Source organism: Aptenodytes forsteri, unplaced genomic scaffold (assembly GCF_000699145.1).
Source record: "Aptenodytes forsteri isolate BGI_AS27 unplaced genomic scaffold, ASM69914v1 Scaffold123, whole genome shotgun sequence".
Lineage (NCBI taxonomy): Eukaryota > Metazoa > Chordata > Aves > Sphenisciformes > Spheniscidae > Aptenodytes > Aptenodytes forsteri.
In genome coordinates, this window is record NW_008794408.1 from 2,290,872 (window position 1) to 2,302,768 (window position 11,897).

The window sequence follows — 11,897 nt, forward strand, 5'->3', positions numbered from 1 at the left end:
CCCCCCCCCCCCCCACCGCGAACCGAGCGGCAACCCGGGCTGCTGGCCGGCGCCGGTTACGAGCTGCTTTTATTTTCCCCCAGCAGCATCTTCTACCTGCGTGATCCTGAAATAGTCACTTTATTTTCTGATCTTTGCATCTCACGTAACGAAGCAACTAGTAATTGATTCCGCGAGCGGTTCGGCAGGTCATCTCTCATAGCTAAAAGAAATGGTTTGACGAGATGACATACAGATTTCACTCGCATTTCCCCATGCATTAAATTTTAATGATTCTGGCATGAATATTTCATGAAAGTACCTTCTGAATGGGTTTGTTTTGTCCTGGCAGCTAATACTCAGTATAGAGTCTGGGGGGTAGTTGTTTGGTTTTTGGTGGGTTTTCTTGTCTTCTTAGGTGGTTTAGTGTAGGTGAGAAGTGTCAAACTGGATTAAGTGAGAAAGGCAACTTCTCGTTGGTGATTGAGCGAAGGGATGCTGTCTATAACTCTTTTCAGCTGCTTAGTGGAAGTCTGTGAAATGACCCTCAAATAAAATTCTGCTCTTTACTCTCCTGCCACAAGGTGGCTAAAAATGTTTTGAAAGCCCACGGTATGTGGGTGCTAGAAATGATGCTAATACATCTAACAGCTTTTCTGCAACGCAACACAGGGCGCACAGGAGACCAGATTTATTGCACAGAAAATTGTACAAGTCTTATTTCTATGGAGGGACGTTCAGGAAATGTTTTTACCAAGTTTATTTCAATCACTCCTCAGCCGGGGTTGTCTGGGCTTGGCTTTGGGTTTGTTTGGGTTTTTTAATAGAAGGAGAAGTCATTGCGCCCAGCCCATCCCGCGTGAGCAACAGGGACGCTGCGGAGCGCAGCGGTGTGATGGGGAGCTCAGCAGCCGCCTGCCCGCGAAGCCACAGCTCTACCAGTACATCAACCTCGCGGCTCTACACAAACTGTGGCTGAAACTTTGTATTCCCACTCCCTCTCCATTTGTACTGCCTGCTGAATCCATCTACTCGAATGCTAAATTGGAAACACTTATCCACACCTGGGTTAGCAAGGGTGGTGGTGGTGGTTGTTGAATTTTGTGGGCCCTGCACTAGGATGATGGATGTGTTGCTTTAAATCAGTAACATTTCCGAATAGCCGGCTGCTGCGCCGTCAGAAACGCATACTTTGTTTTCCCCAGTTTCAGGAGGGGTAGTACTCTTCCCTGCAAACTTTTTGGAAGCTTATCTCCAGCTGTACAGTAGGGATGGAGCTTTTGTTTAATGGAAATGGAGCGTATCTTTTTCTTACAGATGCACCACTCACTACTGAGCTTTTTATGTGGGTGTTAGGTTTCCCTTTTTATTTTTTAACTTATTAACTCTGACAAGTAACCTCTTGGTTGTGAACAATTTAATTCACAATTCATTTTTCTGATTCAAAGTGAACACGAGTGCCCTAATCCCCTAATGGGAATTAATTGCATGTTTCAGTGCTTAACTCTGATCCTTTCTCAATCCCCACTGCGACAAGTTTCTTCCTGAAGGATCTGTGTTTGTTATTCAAAACACAGTCTGAAAGGTAATGATTTTTCTTATAAAAGGGAGTCAGACCGACTGAATATTAATGCTCTTTTTATTGTGAGGGAATGAGCTGCATCCAAAAAAAACTCGTTTATGTCATGAAGGATAAATTATGCTGAAGAATATCTGATAAAATACAGGGGGAAAAAAAATCAGTGCTGTCTTTTTTTCCATAAGTGAAAGCTGTTTGCCAGTAAATAAAGGCACAGACCATTTTTAGTTAGAAAACTGTGTTCTGTTACAGAGAAAACCTGTTTACTTCACCAAGGGGGAAAGTGCTTTGCTGCTGATTATTTTAAATGACACTCCTCTTGGCCAGCAACGTACCCCTTTGGATAACTGACCTGATCTAAGTCTACTAAAATAAGAGTAAATAGCAGAAAATACATTAAGTTTCTACTTCCCGTCTGCTTTTAAAGATTTTTTCAAACTTGAAATACATTGTTTAATGACCCTCCTTCCAAAAGGAGCTGCACGTGCTCCTCTGATGCTGGGTGCCTGGCGAGTAGCTGCCAGATGGCCGTGTTGGGTGACGGAGAGGCAGGTTCTGCCCAGTCAGTGACCGAGGGCAAAACGTGGGAAACCATCAAACACTGCAGAACTGCTTCTGCCCGACAGAAATGATGGGGGATGAACGGGTCACAGCATGAAAAATAACCCAGGAACTATGAAGGTACCTTCCCCCCCACACACACACACCTTTCAGTAAAGCCAGTCTTTTATCCCACTTAAACCAATTTTGAGTGTTTTATGCTCACAGATAAATGTTGAACAACATCGTTCAGGGTCTGTTTTCAAGAGAGGGCTAGCACATCTGCAAATCGGCTACTTCAGGCAGAGGTGGCTTCGCGCTTTTGGGTATCTGGGGAAGACAGGAGCACGGCGTTACCTGGCCTTTCTGCCAGCAGTTCTAGCTTCCAGTTTTGTTAGCGCTGAAATACTGTGTTCCCCCACCCACCCCCAAAGTAAATAAATGGAAGTAACATTTGTACAGCTCCCTCGGACAGGAGGGGTGAAGGTGCTTGCAGCACGGGCATTGTGCTGCTTGCTTTTCTTTTCCCTTTTTTGTATTAAGACTGTGGCCAAGCTGGTGTTACCATTTGAAAAAATACTATCTAATATGTGCACCTGCAGCACAACAGGACCAGACGTTTGCGTTAATTTGCTTTTGGATAATTATTAATGCCCCTGTGCGTTATTTTACCACAGAACAAGACGACACCCGAACTTCCAAACTGCAACCAAGCTCTTCTGTCACTGAATAAAACGTTGTTTCTCAAATACTGAGTGCTGCCGTGGTGAAAGGGGAACCTGAGCAGAAGAGGGAGGGAAGCAGGCGCTTCCCCAAGGTGTGTTGGACCGCACCCGCAGCCGGCAATGCCGGGTTTCCCAGGTAGTGTGTGACCAAGTCCAGCAGTTCAGGCTTTAAAAAACACCACCGCACCCCAACAAGGGAAAACAAACTAACTGTGGCTTCACTCCTGCATGTTTTAATAACCAGGTTTGACCTGGGCTAATTAAACTCTAAATGCAGTGGCACAGCATAGGAAGATGTCTGCTTAGCTGAACTGAACCATGATTTGTTTCAGGGGTTCCCCCCGCCCCCCATAAAGGATGTGCTACGTGGAGCTTGTTTCCACCGCTGGGATGGCTCCCATAATGGTGAGAGAAGGAAAAAAAAAAAAAAAAATGAAGAAAGGCTTACTGCTTTTCCCAAGGCTCAGGGATGCATTGGCTGATGTTGTGGATTCCTTGGAGAAACCATGGGATGCAATTTGATTACAGCAAAGAACTGCAAGGGTGACTTTCTCCTGGTGTCAGTTTTTCACTGTTACAGTTTTTGACTGAAAAGTTTAAAGAGCTATTTGAATTTAGTATGCTATTTAAACGAGGTGTAGGACTACGAGACCACTTTTGCATGCGCCTGAAGAATCTTGCATGTACAATGTGTCTTGTACAATGTGTCTGGAGAACCGCGTGGGTGCGGTTCTCCAGAGCGTTGGGCAAAGCAGCCACGTGGGTAATGTACACCTTTGTCTTTCAGCTGTTCTTGCAGGTACGATGGCTCGTGTCTTCGTCTACGGCACGCTTAAGAAGGGCCAGCCCAACTACAAGCACATGATCAACACGGCCAAGGGGCTAGCGAAATTCCAAGGAAGGGGCCGCACGGTGGAGAAGTACCCGCTGGTGATTGCAGGAAAATACAACATTCCTTACATGCTGAACATCCCGGGAACAGGACACCACGTTGCTGGGGAGATTTACTCGGTTGACGACCAGATGCTGCAGTTCCTGGATGAGTTTGAAGGCTGCCCAGACATGTACCAGCGTACCCTGATGAGAATCGAGGTGGTGGAGTGGGAAGGGAAGGGCGACACGGGCGAGGCGCGGGCAGCTGCCGAGGGCATCGTGGAGTGCTTCGTGTACAGCACGACGACGTACCCGCCCGAGTGGGTCGGCCTCCCCTACCATGACAGTTACGACTCCTCGGGGAAACACGGCCTCTCCTACATCCTACGCGAAAGCCGGGATTAGAAAAGGGAGATAACGCAGCCCGGCCGAAGACGTAGTACTAAGCACGTGTCGATCGGTAACCTTTCCAGGAAAGCTGTAATACCTTTCTATTAAAACACAGGATCTCTTGTAACCTTCCCAACCCGGGAGCCTTGGCGCTAGTGTTGAAGTCTTGTAGGCCCAGAGATGGGGACTTGTCCCTGGCTAGTCAGCGTCCTCCTCGCCCCCGCTAACCTGCTGCAAGTAACTGGGTTTGCATGAGGCGTAAAATAACTGTATCATCTGTGCACATCTGTTTTGGGATCTAGTTATTCCCCCCTTCCCCCCCCCCCGTCGTTGCCTCAGTGCAGGACTGAGGTCAGTGAAAGGCAGAGGAACAGACTAATTTTTTTACCTGAACTGACAAATTTTCTTGTGTAGTTCTCCGAGGTGGGTGGAATAATGATGGTACTATTGCACTAATAGCTAAAAGTGATTAAAAAAAAATCATGTCTGCAAACAAAGTAAAGCACAACTCGCGTTTAATACTGACTTGTAATGGTGTTTAGTAGGTTACTGAATGTTAACAGGAGAGATGACCGTATAGATACCATGCGCTTCAAGACAAATATTAAATTGCTGGAGAAACAGAGACAATTTAAAGACTATTCTCACTCTGTGTTGCAGCGTTGTCCTGAACTGGAAAAGAGTGTTTTTAAAACATGTTTAGTTTTATAAGGTACCGTGAAGAAATACTAAAAGAGTATAGGAGTATTACATTTAAAATAATATTTTTAATTTAACATTCTAAGCACTTTAGGTACCACTTCAGCACACGGAGTGACTGTGGGATTTGGGGGGGGTGGGAGGGGGTGTTGGGGACCAGGAAAAGCAAACCTGATTTCAGCTGCCCACCACGCTACAGCAGATGCAGCTGTTGTGAGCACTTACTATGAAGGTGACTTTTAGCCAAGCACTTTAATGCAGAACTTGCAACCATATGCAAACTGAATTTCCTATTAGGGGGAAGATTTTATATACATTATAAAAAATATCCAAAGGACCTGCATTGTGATTATTGCAACATTTAACGGGGGGGGGGGGATGGGAGGGAGGATATTTTCCCCCCTGACCCAACCAACTGCGCTGGTTTCTGTACAATCTGGGAAAATCGTGGCTTTCTGTTGTTACACTACTGTGCCTTATATTTTCCTTCAACTGCAGTGTTTGGTACATATAGATTGTACGGGATACAAAGCTGCCAAAGGGATGTGAGCAGGGAATGTCTGCCGTGCAGTGAGCCAAAGTACGATTAAACATACTAAGGATACCATTAAGAACAATGTTGTACTTTTGCTTCACTGGCAGTAGCCCTGTGATGGCCGGAGGAGATCTGGGGTAGGGAATCAGCCCAGGGATCCAGGGTAAGGAATCAACCTAAACTTTATCAGGAACAGATACTGCTGCATCTCATTTAGAAAAACAGACAGAAAGCTTGTGTTGCTGCAGTAGGCAAATTAAGTAATGTTAAAGTAGAATAGTCATGTTGTGTCTCTCTACCATACTTTTTTTTTTTTTTTTTTTTAAATTTAGGACAACCTGCAGCAGCTGAACTGTGCTCCTTTTGGAAGGGGCAAGATGGCATTAAGGAGAGTTGTAGGAAGATCTGCAGGGTGTCTCCTCAGTTTCTCCAACTCCAAAAGCATTAACTTTCCTGGAGGGCAGGTACTACCCAAACACTCTCCTTACTCATCTTGATGGGTTTTGTAAACTAATTAACAAGGCAGGTCCCTGTACTACATTATTGCCCCTTGGCCGTATGATATAGTTGGCAGCATCTCAATAACATGAAAAACGCCTCTTTGATCAGAAGTTTCAAGCAGAATCATGAGCCTTTCTGGTTGAACATGAGTCACCGGCCTCGTCACAGACTGTTTTCGTCCTTCCCCTTCCGGTAACGGGCCCAGGTGCCTCTGGCCAGAGGGGTTTTTCTGGGAAGTAGCATGACTCTGCACATCCTAGGCAAGAAAACGAGAGCAAGCCGCCTCCTCTCTGGGGCAGTGATCAAGGCACGGCAGGAACAGTGACTTAGAGGTATGTAAGAAAAAACAGCTGTAGGAGGTGAGACCAAAGGCAGGAGTAGCCCAGTGTCCTGGCCCAGCAGCGGGCAGCAGCGGAGGCCTAGGCAAGAGCACAGGGACAGAGATGATACTTACAGCGTGCGGGGACTGCGGAGGTATCACTGTACCTAGTGAGCTGCAGCTGCTGACTTACTGAGCTAGATCAATCAATGGAAGAAAGAGCCTCTGTTAACCACACACTAACATTTTGAACCCAGTAAACTTCTGGTATCTTCACCATCCTGTGGCTGTGGCATGGAGTTCCTGAGTGAGGAGGGGGAAAAAAAAAAAATACATCCTCTTACCTGTTCTGACCAAGTCACCAGCCCTCTCACTTCTGTTCAAGTCACTTAAATCTTCCTCCTCTCCAGGCCCTCTCTGGTTTTTCACGCTGGATACGCAGCTCTTCCAGCAGGATGTAGTTACGTGTTATGACCAGTCCTAGTTCTTCACACAGTCTTTAGTAAGAGCCTCTGCACAACACAAGATCAGACACTTGGGTCTCCCTTTCCTGTGAGAGTTCAGGAGGGGGCTTGGCCTGAGGGACAGCAAGTGCCTCTAGCAGTACCCTGGGGCAGCTAAGGGGCTTCAAGGACAGTGCCAGCTCCTTCTGTAAGGACTTGCATCCAGTAATCAATTGAAAGAAGATAAAGGGGGGGGAAACTCGAGTATGAAGTCTGAATAAAAGAAGAAAATTCCCTTACAACTGTAAATGAAAATACACTATTTGCACTAGCAAAATCAAACATCTAACCTGTAATTTAAATCTAGTCTATACAAAGGCTTCGAAATATTACAATAAATCTGATCAGAATTTAAGCCATCAGCAGTACTTGTTCAGCGCGTAGGAGAACTGCTCGGTTAACCACTCAGTGGTTAATTTTTCACTCTTACCAACCATTCTGTACAATTTGGCTGGGGCCTCAAACCAGTGATATTGCCATGGAGAAGATGAATCGGATTTGGGCTTTTGTTTTCTTTTTTTAAAAAAAGAGGCTTTTCCTGTTTTAAAGCAGAAATGATATTTTATTGATTTTATTTGATCCTGAAAAATCAAAGAATTACAAAGGTTATGTACAAGTATTTCTGGAAGTAAAAATCTGGGATCTGTTGCCAAGGTTTAACATCTGTGTTTGCTGTCTTAACCACTGATACAATAAATATGACTGTATAAAATCTTGCACATAGGACTGTCCATCTTCTGTGTTGAATTGCCTTAATTTTACTTTATGGATGGAAATAATAAAGGCTTAGCTAATTCAACAGTGTGGAGGCAACCTTTCATTCCAGTTCCACCAGCAGATCTCCTTCTCCAACGGTATCACCAGCTTTGCAGTGCACAGCTTTCACCTACAGTACAGAAACAGAAATAATTGCAAATCTTCCTCAATAGCACGGTTAAAGAAATGGTCAGGTTGTCATTGCTTATACAGAGTATCACATCTGCACGCACGGGGTAAAAGGCCACTGTACAACACGGTGACCACCACGGGGATCGCAGGCGCATGTACGTTGGAAGGGCCTCGACCTCCAACGCTCAGAGTCCAGCTGAGTTTTGAGTATCTCTGAGGACGGAGACTCCACAACCTGTGGGCAGCCTGCTCCAGTGCCTGACCAAGTCGTGTCCAACTCCATCGAGGTATTTAGGCACCTACCACTTGCTGTTTTTCTTACGACTTGGGTGTTTGAAGATCTGAACGTCAGATCGAGATGGCACTTCGAAAAATTAAAAAGCACCTTTCTTCCACCTGTTCGCACCACTGTTCATTTACTGCTAAATTTTTAAATCTTTCAGACGACAGGCTGACTCTTCAACACTCATGCTTGGACGTTTCAATGAAATATTCCTGTATCTATCTCTTGCATTACAGATTTTAACTGAATTTTGGGACTGCAGCCATGAAGTGGGTTTTCCCTCAATCTCCAGACAGCCGAGACAGATTGATTCAAATCTGACTTTGCATCCTTTAACATAGCTGAACTTGGCAAAGGGCTATCACTGTCAAATAAATGCAACTACATCTGTAGATGAATTATATACTCACATGCAGATTCCTGAATTTTAAAACACAAACATCTTATACTAGTCCCTCATTTCCTCTATAAAAGGCTGTGAAGTGTTCAAATTCCCTTTCAGCACATGGAGCTCCAGAAAGTACTGGAAGCTGTATATAGATTTTGCTTGCAGTATTAATTCAGAGCTCACACTGACATGCCAAATCCTTGGTCAAAACCTTGTTCAGCAGTTGGCTCAGTTCAGTCATCCAAACGTTACCTTGGGCTCCTAAAGGAAACCTGCAGCATACCCAAAATACCAGGCTACTATGACTATTGCCCACGTCCGAGTTCGACAGTCTAAGGCCACGTGAGCTGTAAGCATCTCTCTGGCTCTGTAGCACAGGCATATTCACTGCATTGCCCCAGACATGAAGCTGAACAGCGTACACGGGCCAAGACACCGTGAGACGTACGAAAAAGGGCTTTATTTCTAAATCAATAGCTAGGCAACCTACCCGATGCCCAAGTCTCAATCTTTTAAGAGATGAAAGCAGTGTGAAAAATATTCTTTCTTTTCTTTTTCTACAAAGCCAAGGTTCAGCAAACATTGTAGCTGACTAGTGTTTCAAACTCCCCAGTGATTTTTGACATGCAGCGGGGCCAGCTCCTCATTCTGACCCACGCGCAGCTGTCCCACAGGAGACAGGAGGCACGCCAGTTCCTCTTCATCTTTCCCTCATTTTTAAAGCACCTGCAGCTGGAGTAAACTCAAAGTAGAAAAAAACAAGCCACTTTTCTCACAATTACAAACAGGAAGATGGCGTTTGATGCAGAAAAGGAATTCAGCCGGGAATGAAAATGGGAACGTCTTCCAGCCGAGGACAAACGAACTGAGTTTCAAAACACGGTTTCAAAGCATCAAAACATGGACTAACAGCCAGTGCCAAACATCCCATTCCTGTGGAGGGGCCAAGTTATTTTAGCACTCAGACCATGACTTTGCACTGCAGAATGGGATGAATTCTGTTTAGCAGCTTCATTTCGACACAGCCCAAAACGTTTTTGCTTTTTCAAATTCTTAACATTCTAAAGCATCAAATAATTTGCTTATGATTAAAATGGAGACGCCGAGGGGACGTTGCAAGGTGCACATCGGGCCCAGTGAATGGGCTGTGCACCATTCAAACCCTACTTTGAAGGATTAAGCCAAACGTGGGTTTTACATGGCATCTGTACAGGGTGAGTGGGAGATATTTATTACTGGGAGAAGTACAAGCAGGATTTTAAGGAACAGGCCCACGGGTTACAGCACACCTTGGGGGGGAAGGGAAGGTTAAAGTAAAAAATAAAAGGGGGTGGGTGGGAGAGGGAACAGCATTTTAATTACAAATACTAGTTAAAAACAGTGGATGCAAAGAGCAGCAATAAGGGGTTAAACAAAAGAAGCAAAGATGAAAAACTAAATGCTGGGAAATATTAATCAAGTGAGAAAATAAATTATATAGGAATTAATGCATGAAATAAAATAATAAAGTGGCAATATCAGAGCAACAGGAGAAGGTACGTTTTCCCTCTCTCGGCAATTTTTTTTCCTCAAGACCCAGTTTTGCACTAGATGCACTGGAAGAGGCAAGCCCCGGGCCCCAGCCTCAGTGACGATTTTAGCGCTGTGCCAAACAAGCCTTTCTTGTAAACACACAAACAGTCCTTGGCATAGAGACCCATCTTGAGATCTCAGCGAATCTTGCCAGTGGCTAACCTCGTCCCTGCCCTGGGGAGTCAGGCTCCTTGCTGCCTCCCTCTGGGCTAAGGGATCCTGCATTCGGTTTGGGTTTGCTCTTTTTAGTAACAGAATGGCAGCACTTCAGGGAGCGCAGAGGGGCTTGTCCCCAGACAGAGAAGGGCTAGGACATGCTAGGAAATACGAGATAGAGGAGAATATATAATCCAGGCCTTTGGCAAGGACTCTGACCAGTGACTCCTCAAGAGTGACTCTGCTCTCCCTTTGAAAAGGATGGATCAGGGGCCCACGTCTAGGTGATGGTTTCGGGCTGCGAATTATAATCTGGCACAGGGATGCTCTGAGGCCCTGATTTAGGGGCTGACAGTCCCAAGACCAGATGGGCTTTAAGGCATGCCCTTGTCATATAAGCATAACCAGTTCTCTGCCCAGGGCGCTGGTTTTGGTCCATCCTGCGTTGCAGGAGGAGAGTCCCAGCTCAGGGGGTTCAACGTTGATCCCCCTAGAAGCAAGATACCGTAATGCACAGTCTTGCAAAGCTTAACACGTTTACAGATCTAGGCTTCATATTTAACAGTCACAATAATAAAAAAAATTGCTTTTCTCATCTTCCTGCAAAAGTACTTTCTATGCCTTGTTCCGAGTGGTTTTTTAACGTCAAATTGTTTGCCATTAATGAATTAACTGGCAAACAGATCTCTCTTCTTCAGTTGCTCGCTGGAAAGATGGAATTTGGAGAAATGGTCTGCGACACCTTTCAAGTTGGCATTGTAACATCATAGAAAACAAATCATTTAGGAGAAAAAGAGTTATATGAATTTCTGAAGCCAGTAAAACTATTTCCTGCTGTACTATCTAAGACTCAGAACTACTTAACGGCATTCACAGCAGATGCAAATGTTAAAAGTTAAAGACACCTCACTTCAAAAGACTTACAACAATCAGACTTAATTCCTTAACAACCAGAATCCTCCTTTTTTCCTTTTTAAATTCTATCCTATTTGACAAGTTGCATACGGTTTTAAGTGACCCAAGATAGCTTACCTTGCCTGTTTTAGCAGCAATCATACTGTTCTGCATTTTCATTGCTTCAATAACACAAATCTCTTGACCTTCCGAAACCTGGTAAAATTAAAGCAGTACAAAATGAGGATAGAGGATTTGAAGTGCTCTAAGTGTGTATGATTCTTCCAGAAACTAAAGGGATTATTTCATTAAATGCTATAAAGACTTTCATGGCACAAGTCAAGTCAGCCACCTACACAGTCACGACACAAACCACAATGACAAATCGCAGTTCCTTTTGACAAAACTGGCAGCAAAATAGGGAAAAGGGAATCACCTACTTAAAACTATCACCCCAGACAAACCTGAAAGGCTCCTCTCCCATCCCATCCAGTCAGCTCCAACTTCTACAGTTCACGTTTCACATCCACCACGGTTCGACATCAATTAAATCCAGAGCAAAATTTAATTTCTGCAGTTTTGGCCGGGGAGCCTTTGCGTTGCTTCCCTGGCGCAGATCCTGCAGATATTAATCCTGATTCAGAAGCCAAAAGTTTCTTGGCACGTGTCCAGGGGAGCACGGGCTGGAAGCTCCAGCAATACCCAACGGGCTAACGCTGAGCAGCAAGTCACACCTCTGCACATGGCAGCATCCGGGTGGCGGCTGATGACTTTGGACGGACGGAAGGGAGCACGCCTGCGAGGAACCACCACCTCGCATCCGCAAGGGAGGCATCGCGGAGGCAAACCCATCATTTTCACCATAGCTGATAGCTCTTAAAAGGAAACATTCAAGTTTCCTCTTTCTCCTTGTTCGTGCTCTGCTAACAGGCACGCGCAAGCTCAAGGTCACCAGTAACCCACTGGGCTGCTCTGCTGGGCTCCCTGTGCCTCCCAGTCAGATCCTCCCCCCAGTGCCTTGGACCACACCGCGCAGAGGAAACAGCCGCTCCAGGCTTTAGCGCGGTCGGGGC

At 45.3% G+C, this 11,897-nt stretch overlaps 2 protein-coding genes across 2 annotated transcripts in view; one reads left to right on the forward strand and one right to left on the reverse strand.

Annotated features, from left to right (window-relative positions):
• The first annotated feature begins 3,616 nt into the window (after window positions 1-3,616).
• GGACT (gamma-glutamylamine cyclotransferase) lies at window positions 3,617-4,673 on the forward strand. The gene has a single exon (XM_009288302.2). It carries the CDS (start codon window positions 3,628-3,630, stop codon window positions 4,099-4,101), a length of 474 nt encoding a protein of 157 aa, XP_009286577.1. The 5' UTR covers window positions 3,617-3,627; the 3' UTR covers window positions 4,102-4,673.
• Window positions 4,674-7,183: 2,510 nt separating this feature from the next.
• PCCA (propionyl-CoA carboxylase alpha subunit) overlaps window positions 7,184-11,897 on the reverse strand; it is a 296,238-nt gene continuing 291,524 nt past the window's right edge. Inside the window, exons 23-24 of the mRNA XM_019474286.1 lie at window positions 10,963-11,040; window positions 7,184-7,529 (exon numbers count right to left, since the gene is read on the reverse strand). Of these exons, the coding sequence (XP_019329831.1) occupies window positions 7,461-7,529; window positions 10,963-11,040 (147 nt within the window). The 3' untranslated portion in view covers window positions 7,184-7,460. The remainder of the gene's footprint in view (window positions 7,530-10,962; window positions 11,041-11,897) is intronic.

Bases quoted from the DNA above. Each gene is read 5' to 3' on its own strand.
- GGACT (XM_009288302.2), top strand. From the start codon at position 3,628: ATGGCTCGTGTCTTCGTCTACGGCACGCTTAAGAAGGGCCAGCCCAAC.